Source organism: Falco cherrug, chromosome 3 (assembly GCF_023634085.1).
Source record: "Falco cherrug isolate bFalChe1 chromosome 3, bFalChe1.pri, whole genome shotgun sequence".
Classification (NCBI taxonomy): Eukaryota; Metazoa; Chordata; class Aves; order Falconiformes; family Falconidae; genus Falco; species Falco cherrug.
In genome coordinates, this window is record NC_073699.1 from 118010763 (window position 1) to 118036754 (window position 25992).

A 25992-nucleotide genomic window follows, 5' to 3' on the forward strand; every position below is an offset into this window, starting at 1 on the left:
GCAGCCCTGGGACCATATCCAAGCTGGATGTGCTTGGCACTGGGGGCAGCTGAGGTTCCCCAGGAATCACATGCCAGGCAATCGGTGGGGCCGAGGGACTGGAGTCACCCCAAGACCCCCGTCCCAGCAGGCTGGGACAATTCTGGAGGCAGTGGGGCCGGTGCAGCTGGGCAGTGGGGTGCTGGCCCGGCAGAGCCCAGAGCTCCGGGAAGAGCCAGGAGCCGGTTTGCTGGCAAGATGCAGCCAGGAAAGGCAGGGACTGACCTGCGGTGAGCCCTGGCTTCCTCCTCAGCCAGCACCAGGCAGGGCGGCGCGGAAAGGGCCCCCCCCCCACCCCCCTGATGTTTGCAGACTGGGGGACGTGTCCCCATGGGGTGCCAGCAAGCAGGGATGGGGTGAAGGCTTTACTGTCCCTTGAGGGGGTTGTGGTCTCTTGGGGAAGGGGGCTCACAGCCTCCCCTCCCCTCGGATGGCCCTGGGACCATCACAGTGTCATCCCCGTTTGGGGACACATCGTGACACTTCTGAAGAAGCAGATGGGACATGACACCCCCCTCCCCCCTGCCAGCCCTGGGCTCTAAAAGCAGGGCACGGGCCCCTCCGCAGTGGCATCAGGCCTGAAGCCCCCAGGCTGGGGAGGGCAATCGAGCCAGAGCTGGGGTCCTGCTCACACTCTGGGGGGCTGCTATGGCTCAAGGGGAGCCTGAGGGGGACACACACAGGGAGGTGGCCGGACGCCCATGTCCCCTGGCCGGACGCCCATGTCCCCTGGCTGGCGGCAGGGCTGGAGTGCCACCTCTCGGGAGAGCCGGGAGAGAGACAGCAGGCAGGCAGGCAGCCTCTACTCCAAATTTTAATGAAACAAATAAGTTAATAATTTAATCAAGTGAGGTAACTAACGCTGGCTGGGCAGGTCTGCGGGGACCAGCCAGCTCCGGGGAGGGTCCTATGGGTTAGTTCTTGTGCGTGGCTGCGGGCAAAGCTGTCGCATGCACCCTCGCCCCACAGCCGGGCACCCACGGCACCCACACACCAACCCACCACCTGCCCACCCACGGCACCCAGCCATCCCCTTGCTGCCCCACGGCCGAGCCGGGGGGGGCAGGCACCCCTGGGGCGAGGAGAGGGGACCAGGGTGGTGCAGGAGCAGCAGGGAGGCTGCAAGCGGCTCCGGCATGGCCCGCGCTGGCCACATGCACTAACGAGGCAAGAAAAACGAGCACGACTGGGGGTACCCGCTGCCAGGAGCAGAGGCACAGGGGGGCTTGGGAAAGGGGGTTGCAAATCCCACGATCCGAAGCCCAGAGAGGGGCTGCACTGGCAGTGAGGGGATCAGTGGGTCCCTGCCAGCCCAGGTCAGATCCCGGGGCTGTGACGATGCAGGTGTCACCGCCAAGCCCCACAGGGCACCGGGACCCCCAGGACCCCCGGCTGTGCGGGAGCAGGAGCCAGCCCCAGCTCAGCAAACTTTGGCACTACCACAGTTGCTTCCAGCCTGGCTCAGCCCAGCGCTGTGGGACTGGAAACCAGTTGCAGGGCTGGGGTTGGGGCAGCGAAGGGGAGTGGGACAGCACAGGAGCTGCCATGGCTCTGCTGCAAGTGGCATGCAATCAGGCATGGCCAACACCACTCCGTCCCCACCGGGCAGTCACCCCCTCAAGCCCGGCCCGTGCTCCCTGGACCAGAGAGGGGATGGGGAGATGGGGAGGGACAAACTGAGCACCACAGGACCCAGCAGGGAAGAAATCCTCTAAGCAAAAGCGGAGCCTGGGACACAAGAGGGATGCACCTTGGGGACCGCTGTCCCCATTGCCCGTGCCTGCATCCCTCCCTCCTCCACAGCCCCAGCCCAGCCCCTGGGCCACCCTCGTGCAGAGGTTTGTCACCCAGCCCCAAGCTCCCAGGGCACCCAGGTGGGCCCCCATGGGCAGCAGGATCCAGCCCTCGGTGCTGGTAGGGGGGTTTGCTTATTGCCTAAGTCCCCACGGGTTGCTCTTCCCGGGGGTGTTGCATATTAAGACATTATTGCATAAATATATATATATATATTCTATATATATATTGCCCTGGGAGCATGCACGGGCAGGCAGAAGGCTCTGCTGTGCTTCTAGAAGTGCAGGTGCAGCAGCAGCGCTGCGAGCAGGGAAAAAACCCAGGCAGAGGACGGTGAGGGGGGACAGACCCCCCCACTCCCCAGCCTGGGGGGCGCCTGCCGCTGCCCTGACCCAGTGCTGCAGCTGAAACCGCACTGGGTCATGCCCCAATGCCCCTGCTCGGCACTGGCAGCGGAGGGGAGATGGAGCCTTGCATAGCTGGCGGTGGCCCCGGCTCGGCTCCGGGGGACCAGGCAGGACCCCACTGGGGAGCTGGACAGGTCCTGAGGGCTGGGGCTGGGGGTACGACCCAAACCCCAGGGGATGGGGCCAGCCTGGAGCATCCCCACCATGGCTGGGGAGCACGCAAGGCCCCAGGAATTGGGGGGCTTTCACCCCCCCGGAAGGGCAGGAGCATGGTCTGGCCATGCCGCAGTGCCACGGGCTCCCACCCCAGCCCCAGAGCTGGCATTTCGCTGCAGCCGTGCCCCCCGCAAAGGAAGACTTGGTTCAAGTAACACGGTGAAGGACGTGGCTAGACAGGGCTGGGTGATGCCCTGCTGCCCCCTCATCCCAGCATCCCGTCCCACCGGCTGCACGCTGGCAGGATCCGTCCCGCTGCCTCCCCACTCAGTCCATGTTGGCGCTGGCCGACCTGGAGATGTTGAGGGTCTGGGCAGAGACCGAGATGTCCTCGTGGTCCACGGGGCTGTGGTAGTCGGAGGTGATGTCGGGCTCACAGGGCGGCACCTGCACGGCAGCCAGGCTGAAGGAGTTTGTGGAGCCCTTGCGGAGGCACTGGGAGTAGAGCCCGAGCAGCAGGTCCAGCTTGTGCTCGATGGACTGCACCTGCAACGGCGGGCAGGGCTGAGCGGGTCCCCCCCCCCCCCCCGGACCCGGGGGTCCCCGCTCCCCCATCCCGCAGATGGGACAGTGACACGCTCCCCGAGGGCCGTCCCCTCCTGACCTGCCTCTCCACTTTGACCACACGCCCCATCATGCTGAGCTCGTCCACCAGCTCTGTCTCCAGCGCCGGCTTCTCCCCCTTCTCCCGTATCTTCCTGTCCACAGTCAGGGCCCCCCTGCCCACGATCTGGTCCACGCTGGCAGGGAGGGAAGGGACACAACCTGTCACTCCCAGTGGACCAGACAGCGTGTGAGACCACAAGGGATGGGGACGGGGCTCTGGGAACGTGTCCCACCCATCGTGATGGGCCAGCACCCGTCCCCATAGGCATGGCTAGCAGTGGAAGACCCAGGGTGGCCCAGAGCCCCCCATCACCATCAGGGCAGCTCACCGTGTCTGCAGGCTCTTGATCCTGCCCAGCATGTCCAGGTGGCCAGCTGAGTACTGCTCAATGACATCCTTGACATCGTAGGGTCGCAAGGTCTCCTTGAACTTCCTCTTGGCCACCAGGAACTTCAAGATCCTGCAGGGACACCTGGGCTGGCTGCAGGGCACTGGGAAGACCGGGGTGCCCAGGGGGCTATGCACCCGCAGGGTGAGCAGGGGGTGCGTGCAAAGCACCAGGGTCCGGATCACTGTCCCCATGGGTGGCTGACCCAGGAGCTGTCCCTTCTCCCTGCCTGGCTCGGCCACCACCATGGGCTGGACTGGGGCTCTCCAGACACATCCACTCATCCCCAAGGGCCAAGAGCTGCAGAGGAGCTGGGGATGGCAGGATGTATGCTGGGGGATGCAGGAGGGGATGATCTCACCTGACAGCTCGGATTAGGGTCTTCACCGGTGGCATGATGTCCTCAAAGGTCAGGTCACAGTGGGAACTCTTCTCCTCACCACTGTCCTCCAGCGGGCAGTCAGCTGTGGGTGCCAAGAGTGGGTAGGTGGCAGAGACTGAGGGCTGTCCCCCCGTGCCCTGCAAAACACCTGCAGCCCCCCAGCATGACCCCCCAGCCAGACCCAGACCCCGCCGACAGGGCTTACCTTCAACCGGGGTCCGTGGCTTGAGCCTCAGGGATGCGCGGAAGCGGGTCCGGTCATTGAAGCTCCAGCTCTTCTGCACCTTGGTGGGGCTGGAGGCCTCGGGGATGTCCTCGGTGCTGGGGGAGCGGTGCAGGGGGGGGCCCAGGTGCTGCCGGCCCCGGCTGCCCTGCCGCTGCGAGCTGCTCAGCCGGATGCGCTCCTTGATGCCCATCTTGTTGCTGTGCGGGAGAGCAGGGTGGGCAGCATCAGAGGCAAGCAGGCTCTGGGGGGGACAGGGCAGGGAGCAGACCCCCAGCGCGGGCACACACTGTGCCCACCGCAGTGGGGATGAGGACGGGGCTGGCTGTGCCGAGCTCACGGAGAGCCACTGGCATGCAACGGGCATGAGCCAGGCCAGCAGCAGGCGGTACCACGAGCCCCTGCAGGAGCAGCTCTGGGGTTACTCCTTTAAACATCTTTCCCCCACCCCCTAAGGGCAGAGAAAAGAGGAGACAGACAAGGAGAGCAGGGAGGCAGGTACGGCGGCAGGGAGGACACAGGGTAGAGCCACCGGCACAGCAACCACTGGCCCCACAGGGAACATGGGGCATCCTGGGGCACTCAGACACGTCCCTTCATCCTCCTCCTCCTCCTCCAGGCTGCACCACCTAACTCAGGCTCACGGAGCAGCCCCCCTCCTGCCCTAACACAAGCTCTGCTCCTGACACCAGCTGCTCCACTGGGTTGGAGGGGGAAACAACAGGCATCGTTTATGTAGGACCTACACAAACCCACCATTTGGTGCTGCCTAACGTGGGGCCACAGCATCCCCGGGACACGCAAGGAGGCCAAGCAGACACACAGCACCACAAGCAGAGGAAGCCGAAGCGGCAGAGGACACGGAGCAAACCCCACACCTGATGCACAATAGGGTCCCTGAGCCCCCAGTGCTGGGGGGACTCCCCAGCTTTCCTGGGCCAGGAGTCACAGGGCAAGGCAGGGGCACAGGCAGGGCACCAGGTGAGGGGGTCCCGGGCAGGCAGGGCTGCCACAAGCCCCTGCAGCAGGCACCAGGACGGGGAGGGCTGCATCCCAGGGGATCAGGCTGCAGGACAGACATGGGATGGGGTTTATCCAGGTGCCTCGGTTTGCCGTTGTTGGATTTGCCAAGCCTAGCACGGCCAGCGGGCTGGGCTCATCCATGCTGCACAGAGGGGGAAACTGAGGCAGGGGACAGCTGGCTCAGCCCAGGCCATGCGGACCCCCTTGCCCTGTGGGAGGATCACCCTCCAGCCTTCACCCCCTCTGCCCCACAGGCAGCAGGCAGGGACAGGCAGGCGGCCAGGACGCAGTACCTCCGTCTCCACGTGCCCCACATCCGCAAGAGCCTCCTCTTACCACTAAAGATCGGGCTGGAGGGTCAGGGCAGAGACACAGGAGAAAACGAGAGTTAGCCCATAGCTGGGAGGGAGAGGAGCATCCCGGGCCACCATGTCCCCGACCCCCCGGGCATGCCCACACCCCCGTGCATGGGTGCAGGGTCCCTGCCCGCGGCCGGTGAGCATCTCCCGCTGCACCAGCCCTGGCCACGGTCCCCACTTTCGCTGTGGAGGCAAAAAGCACAAGTAAAGTTGTTTGTGTAGGTCCTGCATAAACACTAACACCTGCCCTGTGGAGGGAAGTCCGGTTTCTCAGCGATGGAGCTCCGGAAAAAGCAATTTGGTGATGGCACAGTGCCCAGCAGCTGTGTGCTCTGCAGACCCCCGGCCCCTGCCCGCTCGCTGCGGCCACTGCCGGGGGCGAACGTTACCTGAGGCGTAAGCACTTGTGGGGTGGTACGTCCTCCTCCTTCCAGCTTGGGGGTGAATGGGGGGCACAGAAGGTTTGGGGGTAGGTTGGAAGGATGGAGAGGAGGAGGGTGAGCAGGAGGTAGGTTGGAGGGATGGAGAGGAGGAGGGTGAGCAGGAGAAGGGAGAAGAGAGAGAAGATGAGATGTTATGAGAGCTGATGCTTGTGGAGAAGATGAGGGGAGGCTCAGGCTCCCCATCAGGGTGGGATGGACAGGGGGTTGCAGTCCCTCCCCTGCCAGCTCCTGGCTGTTTACCAGGAAACCAAGCCCAGGCTGGTGCTGCCGCAGGGAGGAGCCCCCCCACGCTCATACTCACCTCGGGGCTGGTGGGGGGAGCAGGTCCCCCTTAGCCTCGCGCCCGCAGCAGGGCAGCCGCAGCCCCACGGCTCGGCACATCCCCTCGCAGCGCCAGACCTCCTGCAGCCCTTTCTCCGGCATCACAGGGGAAACTGAGGCACGATGCCCCGGAGCAGCAGTGCCGCCACTCCCCACCTAACCCTGACGCTGGGGCCCCTGGGCGGCAGACCAGCAGCTGTGTGTGGTGGCATGCTGGCATCTCCAGGATGCTCTTCAGCCAGAGGGACCGGGGACGTGGTGCAGAGCAGCTGCCGCCAGCGGCACAGCAGCCTCGAACCCTCTTGTCTCTTCTCGTTGGCACTTGGGCAGCTCAGCATCTCCACTTCCCACTGCAGGCACGGGAAGCCTGTCTCAGAGTGCAGGAACCGGGTTTTGCTCCTTGCCTGGCTCTCCAGCAGGGCCACACAGCTCCAGCCCCACCGGGCTTGCAGCGCTGCTTTTGCAGGGCCACTTTCAGCCACGCTTGGCTACCCCAGGCAAGGTCCCGGCGCTGTGGCCGCATCAAAAAGGGCAGCAAGGTGGAGCTGCATGTTGCAAGAGGCTTCAGGATGGTACCACAGACCAGAATCCGTCCACAGGGACCAGGCGGGCCAGCAGCCAGCAGCAGAGCAGGATCAGTGCCCTGGCACAGTGCTGAGTGGGGAGAGGAGCTGGGGGCTGCCCCACTGGGGTCCAGTCTGGTGGTGACGGGCACCACGGTGGCATCGCAGGTGGACACAGATGAGCAGAGAGAGGACAGAGAGGAGGGAGAATGTGGGGCTGTGGGGCTGCACCCTCCTACCTTTCCCCTGAACAAGCGGCGGGGCTGATGCTTTTCTGGCCAGGGGTGAAGGAGTGATAAGGCGGTGGGGCTCCGTCAGGCAATTTTTTCACCTCTGAATTCCTAAATCCTCCGTTGCGGACTCGGTGTAAATGCTCAAACATTAGGACCAGCTCTCTGAGGTTGGGGTTAAATAAAAACATGGATAAATTAAGCTTTCCAAAGCAAATGAGATGAGCAAACCAAGGCTGAGCAGAGCTGTGTCCTCCTCTGTGCAACCAAAGCAAAACAAGAAGGAAAAACCAGCAGGTTTCTTTCAAAAGACAGCTTAACAGCTCCAGCCAGCGCTGCCGGCAGCGGGTGCTGCTGACACCCGGGAGTGATGGTGCTGGGGGCCGCGGTGCTGGGAAAGGGTCCCACAGAAGCTGGCCACCAGTAGAGGGGTTAGACCGTGCTGGGAAGGATGGGTCAGGCCAGGGACAGGCAGGACAACCACCCTTGCCACGGGGTGGGGACAGGGGGACCTGCCACCATCTGGTCTGAGGGCCTGGGCACAGCTGGAGCAGCCAGGAGGGGAAAGCTCAGACCCAGCAGGGATGGAGCCTGGCCCTATCTCAGCTCCCTGCTGCAGAAGAGATGGCTCCTAGCACAGCAGGAGGGGTCGGCAGAGCCCCCCCCCCCGCGATGCCCATGCTGGGGGAGCCCAGCACTGCACTCGGTGACACATGAGCAGCCAGATCTCCTCAGCCAGGGACCAGAGGGACCCGCTGTTAAGAGCCCTGTCTTTGAAAAAATAAAGAGTGAAAGAGAACAATGAGTTTGTCACTGCAAAGGAAGACATGGCTGCAGCAGGGGCAGGACACGCAGGCAGAGGCAGGCAGGAGGGCAGGACTGTGGCACACCGTGCCACCGGCAGGAGGACCACATGGCAAACCCTGGTGTGATGGGAACCAACAAGGCATCCAGAAAAGCTTCCGAGAATCTTCGATCCACCTGTAGCGGCAACATCCCAGAGGCCACAGGAGGGGAAAGCGCTGCAGGGATGGGGCATGGGGCTCCCCACTGGACCCCCCCGCCCGGGTCCATCCTGCCACCGTGCTCAGAGCCGGCTCCTGGCCAGCTGCAGTGCCATCGCCCCAGGCACGAGGTCCCTGCAGCTGGTGGCACCATCATCCTCTTCCCTGCGGCGGTGCTGGAGGAAGGCTATGGATGGGGCGAGAGGGGACAGGGTGGTATGGGTGCCCGGTGCTGTGGGCTGGGGTGATGGTGAGGATGGAGGAGGGTGTTGGGCATTTTGGCAGATGCTGTGCTGGCGCTCCAGCGTCCCAGGGCTGAGCAGGGCATCCAGGATGCTCAACCCCACTGAGCCCTCAGCGGCTTCACGTGGACCCCCATGGCAGGGGCTGCCCAGACTGCTCGTCAGCCCAGGGCCCCACAAGGACCCCCCTGGACCCCCACAGCCCTCGCCTGCACCTTGCCTACCTGAAGGCGGGCAGGAGGCTGTCGTAGTAACACCACGTGGCTGTCAGGTACGAACGGCTGATGTCCGTCGAGTACAGGCGCCAGGCAGCCTGCAGGGCAGCGAGAGCCCGGAGACATCAGGATTAGCCCCTGGGGGGTCAGGAGGCAAGACAACCCCCCCCACACGCTGGCCCTCTCCACCCCCCTTGGCCACCATGGGCAGAGTGTGGCCCAAAGGAGCCAGCTGCCAGATGTGGGGTCAGGCGTTTGGGTCCTGCCCGCAGCAGGCAGGGGCAGGCAGGCAGGGGGGACAGCGGAGCATCCCTGGGAAGGGATGGGGCAGGACACGCCAGCCCTGCACTACCTGGATCAGGTTTGCTGCTGGAGTCCGTCTCTTCTCAAAGTGTTTCTGCCGATGCTGCTCTTGCACTTTGAGGGCGAAGCCAGAGCCCAGGATGCCCTGGGGACAGGAGGGGACGGGGTCTGTGAGTGCTGGCCACACTGCCACCACCAGCCAGCAGAGACAAGGACCGCCCCACCACAGGGGTGGATTTGGCCCCTTTGCCCCCATTTCCACAGGGCAGGAGGAGCAGGGAGACCCTCCCGGGTCCTACTCACGGCGGGCAGTGCGAAGAAGGAGATGCCGAGCAGGGCGAAGCCAGCCGCCAGCATCCGTCCCAGCCATGTCTGCGGTGTCTTGTCCCCGTAGCCGATGGTGGTGAGGGTGACCTGCCCAGGGGCAGAGCAGGGAGAGGCCTGGAGGGAGCTCCCCCCCCGTGGCCCCATCTCACCCTCCTCGTCCCCTCCCGGGGCTGGGGGGCCACGGTGGCCAAGCTTACCGTGCCCCACCATAGGGAGTCGGCGTAGGTGGCGAACTGGGCATTGGCATCCTTCTCAGCCAGGTAGACAAGGAAGGAGGCGAAGATGAGCACCAGGAAGCCAATGTACCAGGCGGTGATGAGCTCCTGATGGGGCACGGGGGGTGAGAGGGGCTTTGGGGAGCAGGGGGAGGGGGTGGGGGGCCAAGCCAGGACCCCGCATCCTCACCTTGCTGTGGGCATAGACAACAGAGCCCAGCAGCTTCCAGGTGCCACCGCGACGGTCCATGCGCACCATGCGCAGGATCTGCAGGAAGCGCATGCTGCGCAGTGCCGAGGTGGCGAAGATGTTGCCCTGGGTGCCGGCAGCGATGACAGCCACCGAAGCGATGAAGACGATGAAATCTAGGGGACAGCGAGGGTGAGGGGTATGGGCTTTTCTTTAAGATCTGCGGCATGGGTGACACGGCAAGTCCCCAATCTCCGTGCTCCCCGCAACCGCCCCCTCCCATACCTATAACGCAGAAGGGTTTCCTGGCAAAGCGGAAGCGTCCCCTCCAGCCCCGGTAGCGGCAGCAGCAGCCGGCCGCCCAGACGCGGATGATGTACTCCATGCCGAACACCACGATCATGACAAACTCCTGCCGGGGGGGAGAGAAGGGGCAGGAGGGTGAGGTGGGGAGGACAGGGGCAGGACAGCGCGGGGGACTCAGCTGGGTGGACGGCTTTGGGGTGGGGGTGCGACATGACATTCTGGTGCTGATGATGGTGCAAGGGGGAGCATGGTGTCCCCCCAGGGCCACCGCCCCAACACAGCCCTGGCTGAAGTCAGCCATCCTGGGGGAATCAGGGCAGCGAGACAGGAGCCACAGTCGTCGAGCCTGTCTGAGCAGCCCGGCTCTCCTACCTGTGCCAAGCTCACACCGAGCTGGGTCCTTTTCCTCCGCCGTCAGCATTGTCCTCCTACCTCTCGCACAAACAAGCCCCCGTTCCGCTTACTTGCGGGAAAGTCACAAGGACCTTCCCAAATTAGTCTCCATCACTCGGAAGAACTCCAGCATCAGCTGTTTCTGACAGTTTGGGGGAAAGTTGCCTTTTTTAGCCCCTCCTGCCCTGCCTTTTCCAGTGGCTGCGGTGACGGGCCACCCCGTGCTACGAGGACACCTGCAGCTGCGGGGCCACCCTGAAGCTTCTCCCCAAGGTGCTGGAGAGGCTGCCATCGTTAACACCGACCATCGATAGTGACATCTGGGCTGGGGAAGGGGTCAGAAGGGTTTTTCCCATTATCTTGTCCGAGTTTCTTAAGGTGTAATGTGGGAGGGGGAGTCCCAGTAACAGCCCTGCTCCCCGCTTACCAGGATGAAGAGGCACTCGTTGGCCAGTTTCTGGTGCTCCTGGATGGTGGAGAAGACCGACAGCACCAGGCAGCTGAAGACGAGGAGGAATCTGGAACAAGAGTGTGCTGGCATGGGCACTGGGGCTAGCTGTGGGGGGAGCCCAGCCTGCAGTGGGGGTAGCCGGGGGGGAGCCCAGCCTGCAGTGCTGTCTCCCACTCGCAGCCTGACCCCCGCCTGCTGTGGCTGAGCCGCTGGGGACACACTTTGCCCCTAGATGGTGGCATGGAGCAGCGTGGGAGCGCAGGAGCTGCTGCCCGTGGGTGTGGGGGCAGGGCTGTCCCCAAAGCCTGCCTGCCCCGAGGCTGCCCATGGCACTGGGATGCCCAGCGCTGGTAGCACCTCCCTGGGCCGGGGCACCGAGCCCACGTGGGACCCCTCCGTTCCCTGCACATCCCTCTGGGCTTTCTGCCCAGCCTCAGGCAGGGCCCGGGGTCACATATTGCCCCCCAAGCCCCGTGCCCAGAGGGCACATCACTCCCACTGGTCCCCTCAGTGATGGGGACCAGCCCCGCGTGGCACCCATGTGCCAGCCCAGGCTGGTGGCACAGCACGTTCCCGGGCTGCCCACAGGCACTGAGGAGGAGGACCAGGCTCCAGCGGCCACGGGGCTCAGTGCCAGGCTCTGCTGCAGCCCTGCAGCCTCTGCCCGGGTAAAACAACTGCTAATTAAAGGCAGGGAGCGAGACAGAGGGTCCCATACTGCAGCAGGGTGCTGCTCCTGCTGCAGAAAGGGGACCAGAACTTCTCCTGAGTGTCCCCAGCATCACCGCCACCGTGGGGACCTGCTGGGGACACAGGGGCCACCTGGGAACAGCCGACCCGGGGGAGAGTTAACAGGGAGATGCTCTGGGGCTACTTGTCCCCAGAGATGGATTAAAACACGAGGGGCTTTGGCCCATTTAAAATAAGGAGGGGGGGAAAAAAATAGAAGCTGAAGCAAATGAAACTCCAAAAATACATTTTTTCCCCTGATCCAGCGATTCTAAAAATGGAAAGCGGAGGGCTTGTGCCACTGGCCCACGTGATGGTGTGCAAAGGGCCACTGCTCCGCCAGAGCCAGCTCTGTACCAGCACAGGGGGTCCGGGCACCCACAGCCCCACGGGCACTGCGGCCCCACCGCGCCGCGGGGAGGCACCACGGGGGCAGCCAGGCTGAGGCCAGCAGTGTGAGCGAGGTGGCCCAGGCACCCTGTCCCTGAGCTGGTGGGCACCCATCTGGCTCCCCCAGCACCATCCCCCCATGGGGAGCAATGCCTGAGGGACCTGTCAGTGATGCTCCAGAGAGCCGGGGGGGCTCAGCTTGGGAGATGCTGCCTGATACCTGCTTGGAAGGACTTTCCCGTCTCTTCTTGTGGCTGATGCAGAACTGTACAGCCGAACCGACTGTTCAGGCTGGCCGAGGAGTGAAACCAGAGCTGACCCGCAGGGAGGCACTGGGTGATGCAGGGCAGAGGGGATGATGCTCTGTGCCCTCTGCAGAACCACCCGGCACAGACCCTGAGTGCTGGGGGTGGGGGGAGCTGAGGGTCCCCACAAGGCTGAGCATGGCCCAGGGCCACACGAACCCACCCACCGAACCCACCCACCAAACCCACAGTTTGTGCTGTGTAGGGCTGGGGGCTCTGCAGCCCTGATCATGGCATGGGGGGACTGCCAAGTCCCACAGTGGGGCAAGGCAGATAGCACCCAGCCTAAAGGGTACAGGTAGGTCCCCTTCCCCAAAACTGCTGGGAGGGGAAACTGGACATGGGACTGATGGCAGAGAAACCCCAGGGAACGGGAGAAGGGCTGGATCCAGTGCAGGGAGAAGGGAGAACCGGAGCCACACACCACATGCCAGCTACAAGAATGAAGGGGCCGGGGGTGCTGCAGCCTCGCCACAGCCGTGCCCTCGCTGCGGAGGATGATGCTCCTCTCCCAGGCACTCCCCATCTTCGAGGCAGAAGGCTGGAGCCAGTTCCTTCTCCCTCTGAATTATTAATCAAGCCCCTTTCCTCCAACACAGCAGTTCTGCCATTAACTCCTCCAGCACAGCTGGCAGCACAGCCGGGCACAGCAGTACCCCCATCCTGCCCGTACCAGTACGGAGCAGGCACCGAGCAGGTCGCCGGCCCCCTGGCCACAGCCTTGGTCTGAGGAGCAAAACAAGACCTGGTGGAGCAGCCCAGGGCAGAGCCCTTCTGCTTCGTGCATCATCGGCAATAAAGATTATACAATCAGGATTTAGCAGGCAATTACACGGGCAGTGAAGCACAAAGCAGAGGAGAAGGCAGAAACCTCCCAGCCTGCTAAGATTTGTGCCTCTCGCTCCGTCCAAGGAGCAGGGAGGGGGATCTGTGGTGCCTGGGCACACACTGTTCCCGTGGGGACACGCTGTGGGTGGCCCTGCCTCGAGCAGCAACAAGTCTCGGTGCCTCTGCACCCAGCCGGAGCCCCACTCGTCACCCGTCCCCACAGCAGCACCGCCAGCAACGTCGCTAGTCAGTAAAGCTGTGCCACTGGGGCGGCGATGGAAACCTGCACCCTTGGGGTGGGTACGCCTCCCGCCAGGAATCCCACAGGATTCGGTGAAGGATATGGGCATGCGAGGCCCCATAGGGCTGGCTGGGAGAGAAACTTTCTGGGAACACATCACCTGCTAGGAATTAACTTGTAAAGCCTTGGGCAAATGCCCCGTCCCGCTGCCGGCAGTGCCTAAGCGGCTTAGGGAAAGGGTCAGATGCCTGAAGGCAGCTCAACCAGCCAGGATCCAGCCATCCCCCCCCCCCCCCCCCCCAGTCCTCCCTCTGGGGCACAAATACTGCTCTCAGCAGCTCTGCCCCGCACCAAGGGCTCAGCCACCCTCCATCACACACTGCCTGGTGCTGGCAGTGCCAGGCTCCCCACCGGCGCACTCCCCCCAGAATCACTGTGCTTCCCACCCACCAAGTGGGGCCAATAAAAAAAAAAGGGGGGGGGGGGAGTGCTGTCAGGGAAAATGGGGATTGGGCGGAGATGGTGGGGCAGGAGCCTTGCTGCCCCCCCGCTCCCCTGCACCAGGGTCCTGCAGGATGGAGGGAGCAGATGCTGTTGTTGCTGAGCTGGTGCATCAGCTCTCCCCAAGAAACTTGCCATCGCCAGCCCCCACCAGCTGGCAGCCCCCTCCCCGAGGGGCTGCCACCGTGGCCCACACACCTCGCTGCCTACACACATCCCTGCGCCAGAGGGGACGTGCCACTGGCAGCCTGGGCACAGGGACGGGACCCCTCTGGCTGCTCTCACCCCTCCAGAAGCAAAGCCTGCCCGCAGGAACACGCCTCCCCCCAATGATAATTAAAACCCGGCGGGGGGTCCGGCTCGGAGAAGGCAAATCTCCTCACATTAATCTTCATTAGAGCGGACTTTGCCATATGCTCCTGCCCGCACCGGCAGCACGGTGCCGGTGGAGGAACAGGTGAGCCGGGAAAGCTGCTGAGCTTGGGGAAAGTGGGGCCAGGTCAGTGAGGAGTGGTGCTGGGCAAGGGGGCACCAGACAGCACCCAGTGCCCACCTGAACACCCCTGGGCAAACGGGCTGCACCCCGGTATAGCCCGGGCAAAGCCGCGGCATCCCGGAGCAGACGGGACAGTGATGCTCAGAGCCCGCGCGGTGGGGTGGCTGCGTCCCCCAGCCCCAGCAAGCAGCCGGTGTCCAGGGTCCAAAGTGGGGGTGACGTTGGGCACCCCCGTGCCCTGGCAGGGCTAGCCCCTCACTCGCTTTGCTCCCCCCCTGCAAGGAAGCCCCAGGCTGGGGGCGCAGCCTTGCGCTGCCAGTCCGGCAATAACTCAGCGGAAGGAAAATAGCACACGCTGTACGATAAACAGCTGAGCCAGGGGACGAGCGAGCAAACAGCCTCTGCCGAGTGGCACGGCTGCCTTCCCCTGCCAAGGCTGGCCCCAGCATGGCGCTGGGCAGCGCTGGGTGCCCAGCCAGGCTGTACCCCCAAGCTGTGCCACCGTGGGAAATGGCTGTTTGGACCAAAACTGCCCAAGCCCAGCTCTGGTGGGGATGGGGACAGGGATGGGGACAGTGCTTCGCTCTCCAGCAGCGAGGTTCAGCTCCTCGAGCGCTGTCTGCAGCTGTATAAACAGCATGTCTTATAAATCCCCTGTCCCTCGCCCCAGCAACCCTTTAGGAGAGGTGGAGCAGGCAGCCTGTCTGCTCCGGGGGATATAAATAACCGGGGTGTAGTGGGCCTGTTTGCGTCCGTAACCATGGCAGGGTCCATCCCGCGCTGTGCTTCTGCCCGCAGCGCAAAAGAGCAGAGAAGCAGAAAAGCACCCAGCGTTTCCCCACGGTCAGGGAAACCAGATCTGGAGCCAGGAGCCAGCCAAGCCCCACCGGCACCGCAGACCCCAGCATGCGCTCAGAGCCCGGCCACGACCTGGTTGTCAGCACCAGGAGAGGAAAGGTGCTGCTGTGAGAGCCCTCCTCGCCCTCAGACCCGGGGGTCCTGGGGGGATGAAGGCAGGACAGGGTGTTCCCGGCACCTTGGCACAGGCTAAAAGCAGGGCTGGGATGAGGAGCCTGCCTGCAGGCTGCACACCTCCTCGGTGGCACCCATGGCACGGACCCAGCAGCACCCACTGCAGCAGCTCCAGATGACGTGCCGCAGCGCACAGGAGCCGATGGCCCCAACAGCTTTGTGCTTCGGTGAGCAGGAGCCAAAACCTGCAGCCAGCATCACCCATCACCCTTGTGCTGCACGTGCCCACACCCCCGTGCCACCCACTGCCCCCCAGCACCCTGGCCCCGCAGTCCCCATGGGGAGCACGGTCACAAGGCTCCTGCGGAGGCTGCCAAGACGCTCACACGGAGCTGCCGAGATAGTTTTGCTCTTGAATCATCTGGCAAAGAGCTGGCTTAAGGGAGTGGGAAAAGAAAACCAGTGTGTTTTCAGATGGACCCGATGGGCCTTGCACCCCAGGAGAGGGATCAGGGCTGTCCCCACCCTCCAGCACTTGGGGACTCCCCGGGGGACCAGGGATCTTTGGGGCACAGGGACACAAGTGGCCTCAAGAAGCTGAGGCAGGCTGAGACCCCAAATGCGTTGCACGGGGGGCAGAAGCACCCACAGGCAGAGGGGACAGGTCTGGGTGCTCACTCGGCCCCACTCCAGCCCTCGCCCCCAGGATTGCTGCTTGGAGGGAACAAATAACCGAAATCTCTCCAGGGTGACCGAGCATCACCCCTGCACCCCCCAGCAGTGGGGCTTCCCCCCATCCTCACCATCGGGGCTGGCCAGTCTCAGGCACTCAAACTGGCACCTCCTGCTCTGGGCTGGGGTGGGGGTCCAATGGGACCAGCAAGAGAGGAGAGGAGGATAAAAAAAAAAAAAAAAAAGAAAAATCAATGTACAGTTTCATGTTGCGCCAAAGTTGCTTAATTTTATGCCCCGGTGACACCACATCAGACTGGGGAAACTGCTGTGCCGGCTTCTCTTCCCACTGGCATTTCCCCCAAATGCAGCTCCCGTTTCAAGCCTGGGCAAGGTGAGGGGGGCAGCCCCGTGAGCAGAGCCCCCCTGCTCGAAGGGCACGGCTCCAGCGGGCACAGGCTCCCCGGCCCTTTTTATCCTGGCCATGTAGATAGGAAGCCACCCCAGCCCCTGTGGGAGATGCCAGCGACAGCAAATTAAGACTCCGGAGCTTAATAGAAGAGGTTTTTCCCAAGCAAGGGTAATGCAGGGGATGAAGCAATTTCCCTGCAAACCCTCCGGGGCTCCAGCCCATCGAATGGCCCCGGTGGGATGGCCAGGGCTTGGGCTGGAGCTGCTGCAGGCGCTGACCCCAGCACGGCGGGGAAAGCGCTTTCCCGCTTGCCAAGTGGTGATGGAGGGATGCGGGGAGATCGGGGAGCACAGGAGAGCCACCTGCGCCACAGCAGGGCCGGGATGCAGCAGGGGTCCTGAGCCATCCTGCCCACCACCTGAACAGGACCTGAGCACAGAGGAGTGCCGGGAGAGCCCAGCTGTCAGCAGCCTGGTCCCTGGCCAGCAGCTGGCCGGTGCATGGGGGGGGACCCGCCAACTACTGCCCTGTGCCCATCACCCCCCCAGCATCCCACTGCCCCGAGCCAGCAGGGATTTCCCACGGCCCTGCGGCGCCTGGCCAGAGCCAGGGAGAGCCCGTCCCTGGCATCGCTCACCCAGTGCCAGGGCTGCTGCGGGGCACTGCCGGGAGCTGCCACCCCTCTGCCCCCACAACGGACACGGGGACCCAACGCATGGCAAGGGATGGGCACCCCCCCGAGCCCTGCACTCCCCTCTCCGCCTCACCCCAGGCAGGTGGAGGGTGATACTTTCACAAGGCAAATAAAACCTCAGCAGCACCTAACGGGGTGCTGCCAACGGCAGCAGGCAGGGGAGGCAGCTGGCTGGCCCGGCACGGGGACTGCTGGTTCAGGGAGGGGGTTGTAGGATGCTACCGGTGCTGTCAGCTCAGTCTTCCCTAATTTGCTCCAGGTCAGACTGTTCCTTATTAAAGCGTTCCTCTAGGAAATGGAAAAGAGCTGAGCTGAGCTTCTGGCGCACCCAGGAGCTCCATAACCACTGACACGAGGTCCCGGAGCCCGGCTTCCATGGAGGCAGCAGCACCGAGAGCCACTGGCCATGTGCGACGGGGGGGCTGGCAGATGGGGAGAGGGTGCCAGCGAGCCCGGCTGCAGGGACAAGCCGCAAAGAAGCCGGGAACAGCTGGAACTGGGAGCCTGGCCGGTGGAGCTCCAGGCTGCAGGAGACCCCTCAGGTGACAGGGAACGTGGCCACAGGGCCAGGCTGGCAGCGATGCCCACGCCAAGGGCAGAAGCCCACAGCAGCTCTGCCCAGAGCGCGGCTATCACCGACAGCTGCACACGACAAAAAGCAGGAGCTGGGTATGAGAGCAGCCTTCCCATTTGCTTAAGGGGAGATGGGAAAATGAAATATTTATTTTGCCTTCTGGTTCTAAAGCCTTTAAGTTAACACTCTGGTCACACTCCCAGATTTGCTCTGTAAGCTCCAGGGCTAGAAATTCTCATTTCAAGAGGGCAAGGCAGAGCTTTGCAAGCCCGGCGAGCCAGCTGAGCCCAAGCGCGTGCCTCCACGGCCCAGCCACGGTCAGCGCGGGGTTGGAGAGGACGGGGACGGCCAGCCACCACCGCACAGCTCAGCCCCAGCTTTACACCCACACAGGCACCCACCCTCACACCGTCCCCCTCCTGCAAACGGGAGCTGGAGCACGGGATCCTGCAGGGACACCCAGCACAGGGGGCTCGAGGGATCTTGGCAGAGCCCAGCGGCAGCCCCGAGCCCCCCCAGCCCATCGGGCAGGGCTGCAGGCAGATGCCTGGCACGGCTCAGGGTCAGTGGTGCAGCCACCAAAGCATCCTGCAAGGTGGAACAGCACCAGCCCAGCCCGGAGCAGGCGTGGGGGGCAGGATGCTATTTGGGATAAATTTGCCGACAGAAAGAGATTGAACTTGTCCAATAAACGGTATCAGCTCAGCCCAGCTACATGCTCCCCGACACCGACTGCTCAGGGGAGGGAAGCGCCTCGCTTCTCAGCGGGTATTTCCATTTTAGCAGTTTTCAGCCCTGTCTCGGAGCCAGGGCTGCTCAGGGGGAGGCAGCACGCAGCCGTGACTCAGTCCTGTGACCAGCACTGCCCCAACCTTGGGTCATGGGCTCCATATCCCCCCTGCCTCCATCTCCCCCCCAAACAGGGGTAACACCTTCCTCCTCTTTTTTTTTTGAAACCCCCTCAGGTATTGAGGCACATGAATCATCCCCAAGAACTTCACTACCCCAGCACTGCAACAGCTTAGCGGCTCCCATCTGCTGCAGGAGAGCAAAATAAAACCCACCAAACGCAACTTGGAAGAAGCCAGAAATTCGCAATATTTACAGGAAAGTCCGCACAGAACAGCCATCCACACCTTGCACCCACTGCAGCATCTCCCCACAGGATGCAGGGGGTCCCTGGCAGGACTGCCTGCCTTGTAGCACACCTCAGCCGTCAAACTAAGCCAGCAAGCGAACATTAAACGCTTAATTAAGATGATTTGCTCCTGCTATCGACTGCTGTGCATCTTGCCCACGCAGGGCAAAGCCCAGGTCCTGAGAGCTGGGGAGGGAACTGGGGCTCGGTGGGCTCCGCAAGGGGAGCTGCTTGGTCCGATGCGGTTGTTTCTGGGGCAAAACATGCGCAGGTCTGGAGGAAGAATTGGTGGAGGACACTCGGGCGCACGCGTCTCAGCCGTTGGACGAGTAGGGGCATCTCTCTTCCAGCGCCTGGCTAGTGCCTATGCAAAAAAGCCTGATCCCCCTCCCCTAGCAGGAGGTTTTGGCTGCCATCACCAATTCCTTGCAGGAAAAGCTCTTTCGAGGGCAGTATTTGCAGCGTAGGTATTATTGCCGAAGCACACTGCGGAGGTGTCGCAGGCGTTACAAATGGGCCTCGGGCTCCTCTCCCAGCTCCCCCGGGAGCTCAGGTGCCCTCTTATCCAGTGACAAATTCATCCTGCCACCTCAATGTGCTAACTTAGGCAAGACCCACTTTCCTGCCTCTTAACGAGCTCTAGCTCACACACCCCACTAACAACTCAGCACCGCATTACCGCTCCCGAGTGCGGAGAGAGAGGCAGGTTTTTGGCTCACGCTCTCGGTGAGGGTCTGTGCCCAGCACGGTGGGGCACGGTGCACACGCCTGGCACACACGGGGCAGAAAAAAGAACCTCCTTCCCCATGGCTGCAGCCGGCCAGGGAGCGGTGGTGTCCCAGCTGTCCCAGCCGCACAGCTGGAGCAGAGTGGGGGTCCTGGGTTGGGGTACCCAGAACAACCCCCCAGCACGGAGCCTCCCTCCCTCCCTGCAGCTCAGCCTCCAGCTGAGCCCGCACGTCTTGGAGAAGCTTCCGCTTTGCAGAAGCCATGGGATGCCCAGGTCTGGCGAGGAGAGCCGGAGCAGCACCGCGCTGCCTAGAGAACCGCAGTGAGCCAGGGCAGGGAGCAGACATGCACCTGGGAGCATCCCCAGCTCCATCGCTGGAGAGGGATGTGGTAGAGCTGGGCATCGACAGCAGCCGTGACCCAGGAACGGGCACAGCTCCCAGGGTACAGCTGCCGGCTTGCACAAGAACACCCACTCCCCACTTTCTTTCCCCCATCCCATCCAGGTGTGGCTCCGGGGGTGCTGGGCTGGCACTCCTGCTGCGTCCCACCACTGCTACATGTACAGCACAGGATAGGGTCCCCGTCACCCCTGCAGGGCTCCCCACAGGCTCTCAGAGACCCCCGCTGCACCCCAGGCCCACACAGTGAGGGGCTGTGCCATGTCCTGTGCCAGGCTCCTTGCCGGTGCCCTGGGCAAGGGCTCACTGGCCCTGGGCCACCCCGGGACCCTGTCCCATCCCCCGGGGACACGCTCAGCCTCCTCGCACCGCAGCCTGGCGCGAATCCGCCACCGGACTCAGCCCCCGACGCTCGCCAGCCCCCCGCCACTCGCCAGATGGGAGCTCCCTGCTTGCCAGCCGCCCGGGGTCACTTGCCAGCCCCGGGCTCCGCCGCTCGCCAGCCCCCCGGGGCTCCCCACTCGCCGGCCACTGGTCCCGCCGGTCGCCAGCCCCCCGGGGCCGGTCGCCAGCCCCGGGCTCCGCCGCTCGCCCCCGCAACGCGCTGCTCCTATCGCACCGGCCCCGCTGCCGGGACCGGCCCCGCCGCAACCGCCCCCCGCCAACCCCTCAGGGAGAAACTTCCCCGGTGGAGCCCGGGCTCGCCCCGAGGGGGGCTGCCCCGCGGGTCCCCGCTGCTCCCCGCGCCCTCCCCCCGCTCCGGCGGGCACCGGCAGCGCCCGGCCCCCGCCCGTCCCCCCGGGCCCCCCGGAGCAGCCGCCCCCCGCGCCCCCGGTACTCACATGAAGACGTGGTAGACGAAGGCCCACCCGCGGGGCCGCTCCAGCACGTTGTAGAGGCAGTTCTGCAGGCGGCGGCGGCAGCAGCGCGGCGGCCCGGCGGGGCGGGCGGCGGCCCCGGGACGCGGCCCCGCCAGCAGCCCCCGGCGACGGGGCGGGGGGGTCCCGCCGGGCGGCTCCGCGCCCTCGGTGCGCACCGCCGTCAGCGCCGCCGCCATGGCCCGGCGCCCCCCTCAGCGCTCCGCCGCCCGCCGCATGGCCCCGCCGCCGCGGGACCCCCGGGCCCGCTCCCCGCTGCCACCTGCCTTTAGCTGCCCGCCGCCGCCGCCGGGCCCTCCCCCGCCGCCGCCCCGCCGGGGCCGGCCCGCCCCGCCGTACCTGGCCCCCGCCCCCGGGGCTCCGCCGGGGTGGGAGCCGGGCACGCACACGCGCCCGTAGCAGCCCCCGGGGGGTGGAGGGGCAGGAGTGCCGGCTGCCCCGCCGTCAGCCCCCGGCCCGGCTCGGGGGGTCTTCCCCACCAGGTCCCTGGGGACCGGGAGCTCCCGCTGCGCACAGCAGCGGGCAGAGAGTGCCCGGACCATGGGCTGTGCAGCATCCCACAGGCGAGCATCCCGGGTCACGGGGTGTGCAGCATCCCACAGGTGAGCATCCTGGACCACGGGGTGTGGAGCATCCTGCAAGCCAGCATCCCAAACCACGGGTACAGAGCATCCCACGAGCAAGCATCTCAAACCATGGGGTACAGAGCATCCTGCCAGTGAGCATCCCGAACCACAGACAGGGCATCCCGCCAGTGAGCATCCCAAACCACAGACAGGGCATCCCGCCAGCAAGCATCCCAAACCACAGAGTATGGAGCATCCCACGAGTGAGCATCTCAAACCATGGGGTACAGAGCATCCCACCAGTGAGCATCTGGAACCATAGACAGGGCATCCCGCCAGCAAGCATCCCAAACCATAGACAGGGCATCCCACAAGTGAGCATCCCGAACCACAGAGTACGGAGCATCCCGCGAACGAGCACCCCAAACCACAGACGGAGCATCCCATGAGTGAGCATCCTGAACCGCGGGGTGTGGAGCATCCTGGGCACAAGCCTCCCAGACCTCACAGGATCGAGCATCTCTGGAGCTGCCCCCGGCCACCAGGCTCGCAGCATCCCAGGCACGAGCTTCCCAAGGCAGCCAGCACCAAGCCTGCCAGGCTGCCTGGCAGCGAGCACCGCAGGGCAGGGCATCCCCCCTTCCCCTCCCTTGCTCTAGGTCTAGGAACTGCTGGAGGCACCGAGGTGTAGAGGAACACCAAATACCTACAGAGAGGCTTCACGTTGCTTGGGAAGGACATATCCTCATCCTCCCCATCCCAGGCCAGGAGCCTGTTCCCCCTGGTGTCCCTGCAGCAGCCAGAGCTCACCCCACCCGCACCTATCCATCCTTTGCAGACTCAGCTTCGAGCCAGGCTCCAAGTGTTTCCCAACCAACACCCACAGCCATTTGCTCTTCCACCTTATTGCCCTGGGCTCCCACTAACAGATGGGGAAACTGAGGCACGCTGCTGGGCATCCCCTTTCCAAGCAAGCCAGGGGCAGCGGTTCCCCGTCCCAGCTGTATCCACGCGGTCTCCACAGCTTTGCAGAAGCTGGGTCCCCCCACCCCACACAGGTGCCCAGGGCCTGTGTTCACGGAGAGGAGAGCAAGTTAAAGGCTTTGGCCAGTGAATTATTTAACGTGGTGGTTGGAGATCCTGGCACCGGCGCGGGCCCTCGTGAGCACTGCGGTATTTGGTAGGTCTCAGGAAACACACTCAATAAATAGACGATCGTAGTTACTGGGGCACGGGGGAAATGGTGCTGGTAAAACCCACCCCAGGAACGAGCCTGCAAACCCCCGCTCCGAGGATGCCTCTCCCTCCCACCCCCACGCAGACCTCATGGCAGCGAGATGGGGCCGAGAGCCGTGTCCGTGGAGGCTGAAATCCTCTAAACCCAAACCAAATTCTCCCCAGTGAATCCGCGGTGTCTCCTCCACGCTCCCCTCCAGCTCTCACCCCTTTGGGTCCCTTTGACCGCACTCCCCAGGGGGATGCAGCCCCTGGAGCATGGCCCCAGCTGTGCACAGGGTCCCCCCCGCACATCTCGCCCCCCCGACAGATGCTCCCTGCAGCCGAGGCGCTGCGGCCTCGACCTTCATCTGGCTGCCCTTTGGTTCGGCGTATTCCCCTCGGTTGCATGGTTTAGGTTTCACCTGGCGATTGATTAAAGCCTCCGAGCTGCGGAGGGGGGCAGGGTTAAGGTGACCTGGAAAGGACTTTGCCCAAGGTGGGCGCTGGCTGGAGAGGAGCTGGGGGAGGTGGGCAGTTGTCTTATTCCTGCTGCTGCTTCGCAGCTGGATGGGCAACATCCAGCCTGATGTCCTGGGTTTGCCAAGGAAGCATCGGCTGAGCTGTTTGTAAGTGAAGAACTGCTGATTTTTTTAAAACAAAGATGTCACTCCTCTAAATTGTTTGCTGGAATCAGCGAGCTGCTAATAAATTAGGGGAGAAGGTGTGCTCCCCCCCACCCCCCCCCCCCACCCCCCACCCAGTTGCTCTCACTTTCTGGCCTCCTGCAGTTTTGCTGGTGCAGGTTGGACCCCCAGCAGCCCCCCGGTATCATGTAAGATTTTGCAAGGCTGCAGGCACAGACCAGTGATGCTGGTTGCTCCAGGCTGGGCTGAATGCCCAGGGGTGGCTTAACTGGGACAGGGAGCTGGCACCGAGCTGGCGTTGTGGGTCACCACATGTTGGGAAGGGGCAGGTCCCATCACCTGCCCCCCTCCCCCCAGACACTGGGAACCTCTATCGATCCTGGAGTTGGGAGGTTTTGGGATGGAGCCAGGGAGTCTGAATCAACACGGTACCGACCCACCCGTCAGAACCAGCGGAGGTTTATGGGAAGTCGTGCCGGGTTCTGCTGGCTTTGCCCCCCACCTGCCTGGCCATGGGGGTCCCGCAGAGCCGCTCGTGTCCTCCAGCCCTGATTTTTTTTTATCCTTTAAAGATATTCCTTTAAAGAGGATTTCCAAGGCTGGGTGATGGTGAGGCCTGTGTGCTTGGAGCCGGCTGCCCTCCTGGGATTGCAGCTCAAGTTCCTGGCACGGATGGGAGGCTGGGATTTGCATCTACAGGATTTCCAGTAAGTTTTGCAGCCCTGGTATGCAGCCCAGGGCTGGGGGCTGAGGAGAGGGGCAGGCAGGACCGGGGGGAGCCAACACTCCTCCCCGGGCACCAGGACCGGAGCAAAATCCCAGCCTGGCTGCCTGGATGGGGGGATGCTGGGGAGTCCTGGGCAGAACTAAGGGTGGCATTGGTCAGGGAAGATGCAACCAGCCCCCTCTGTGCGAGGGAGCCTGGGTGGCCAGGACAGGCAAAGCTAGGGGCCGGTGGCCTCAGTGGACCCAGGGCTGGCATTACCCCAGTAGCAGGGCAAGCGCTGGGGACAGCCAGCAGCGCCGGCAGCGGAGCAGGGAGCGGGCAGCATCGCGGGGAACAGTTTCCTTGGCTCAGAAAGCAGGTAGCCCAAGCTTTGTTGCAGCAGGTCCGTGGCTGCCAAGGGGTGGTGAGGGCCAGCAACATAATTCATGCTTGGCACCTTCTGTGTGGGAGCAGAGGCCAGACATTTCCATTTGCAGCCGGTGGGCGACCTTAGAGTTGAGAAAGCGTCGGGGCCATTTCCTTGGCTCAGAAAGCAGGTAGCCCAAGCTTTGTTGCAGCAGGTCCGTGGCTGCCAAAGGCTGGTGAGGGCCAGCAGCAGAACTCCTGGCGCCTTCTGCATAGGAGCAGAGGCTGGACGTTTGCATTTGCAACCACTGGCATCTGTCAGAGCTCAGAAAGTGCTGGAGCCATTTCCTCGGCTTGGCAAGCAGGTAGCCCAAGCCCTGTTGAGGTCGATCTGTGGTGGCCAAGGGCTGGTGAGGGCCAGCAGCAAAAGTCCTGCCTGGTTCTTTCCCTGCGGGAGCAGAGGTCAAACACTTGCATTTGCTGCTGAGGGCCTGAGAGAGCCGGGAACACACGGGAGAGTGCTGCGGAGCACCTGCTTCTGCTGGAGGGTTGGCCTTGGCCCAGGGCAATTAGCATCTGGCGTCGCTGCTCACAAACAAGTGGCTGGGACACCCCGTCCTGGCTTCGGAGGGCTGGCTCCCTCCCTCCTGCTGCGATGGGGAACCCTCCGGGCCAGGGTCTGGGGGGCTGTTCAGCCCCAAAGCCAGGGCAAGCCCCCTGCCCGGGTCCCAGCGCTGCTGCGTGGCTGTGTCGGCGCTGGCCTGCCCGAAGCCTGAGCTCGGAGCTGGGGCGCATCCCAGAGCAGCCCCCCGGGAGGAACAGGAGTGCTTCCACCTCGCTCTGCCGTGACGCTGCTTGTTGCAGGGAGTGCGACGGGGCAGGGACTCGGCTCCTTTTCCCAGCTCCAAAGGTGAGGAATAAAGAACAGACGAAGACTTCAAGAGAGCTTTGCACCCCTGGGCTCTCCAGCGCTGGCTCGGCAGCCTCAGGGCGGTTGGCAGCCACATCCCTCCAGCAGTGTGGGGTCCCTGTGAAGATGGAGAGTCCCGCAGGGGCGGCAGCTTTTCCCTGAGGAAACACGGTTTGCTGGGGCTGGCTGCGGGCAGCGGACACAGAGCCCACGCGAGGAGAGGCTGCTTCACCTGAGCCCCTTTCCCTACGTGCCCAGTGGCTCCCACACCCGGTGACCCTCAGGGCTCCTGGTCCCCACGACAGCAGCATGACCTTCAGTGCAGCCAGTTTTTCCTTGCAGGAGGGGGGCTGGATGCAGCAGCCCCCCGGGAAGGGCAGCTGTCAGCAGCAAAACCCACAGTGACTGAGCATCAGCAGCCACCGCTCGCCCAAACGGGAGGAGAAACGGGATCTCCAACCGCTCCTTGGGAGGAAAGCGCTGCTTCGCCATCACCCCTCATCCCCCGGGTCCCCGAAGGTGTGATGGGCTCTATCACCTTCGTACATCGTACAAAGCCTGGGGGCACTCGCTGAGCTGCCCAGAGGGTCCGGTGCCCCCCCCCCAGTGGGTGCCATGGCTCACCCAGCCTCTCGGGGAATGTGGCACCGCTCGGTTTGTCCTCACGCTCCCTTGGAAGATCAAATGAAGGTGCGTGTCTTTATCCGGAGGATTTGGCTCTCATTAACACCCCAGGTTTATCGCACCTGTGACCAACAAACTTCAGCTCTTCAAAACAGCCTTCCTGTTCGCGGCAGCTAGGGTGCTCCTCTGGCACCGCAGGCAGCGTCTTATCTCCATTATTAGTTAAATATTAACACAATCAGCTTCAGTATTAATGTCTGTTACATTCCCACACTCCTGGACGAGATCAGGCTTTGGGCGACCATCAAGACAACAGCGAGCGTGGCGAAACCAGCTTCCCCTTCGACAGAGGCTTTT

The 25992-nt window shown here is 63.7% G+C and overlaps 1 protein-coding gene across 3 annotated transcripts; it reads right to left on the reverse strand.

Moving 5' to 3' along the window:
- Positions 1-840: 840 nt before the first annotated feature.
- On the reverse strand, positions 841-20868 carry KCNQ4 (potassium voltage-gated channel subfamily Q member 4). 3 transcript variants are annotated; one of them, XM_055705199.1, is made up of 15 exons: positions 20566-20868; positions 10618-10708; positions 9777-9903; positions 9492-9667; positions 9284-9409; positions 9063-9173; positions 8809-8904; positions 8466-8554; positions 7005-7160; positions 5828-5872; positions 4039-4256; positions 3813-3915; positions 3392-3523; positions 3061-3196; positions 841-2942 (listed from the first exon to the last, which is right to left on the reverse strand). In XM_055705199.1, the coding sequence occupies exons 1-15, from the start codon at positions 20778-20780 to the stop codon at positions 2724-2726; spliced, it is 2040 nt and encodes a 679-aa protein (XP_055561174.1). In that variant the 5' UTR covers positions 20781-20868; the 3' UTR covers positions 841-2723. The 3 variants fall into 3 exon arrangements, with proteins under 3 accessions (XP_055561174.1, XP_055561173.1, XP_055561172.1); XM_055705198.1 differs by lacking the exon at positions 7005-7160; XM_055705197.1 differs by lacking the exon at positions 5828-5872.
- Between the last annotated feature and the right edge of the window lie 5124 nt (positions 20869-25992).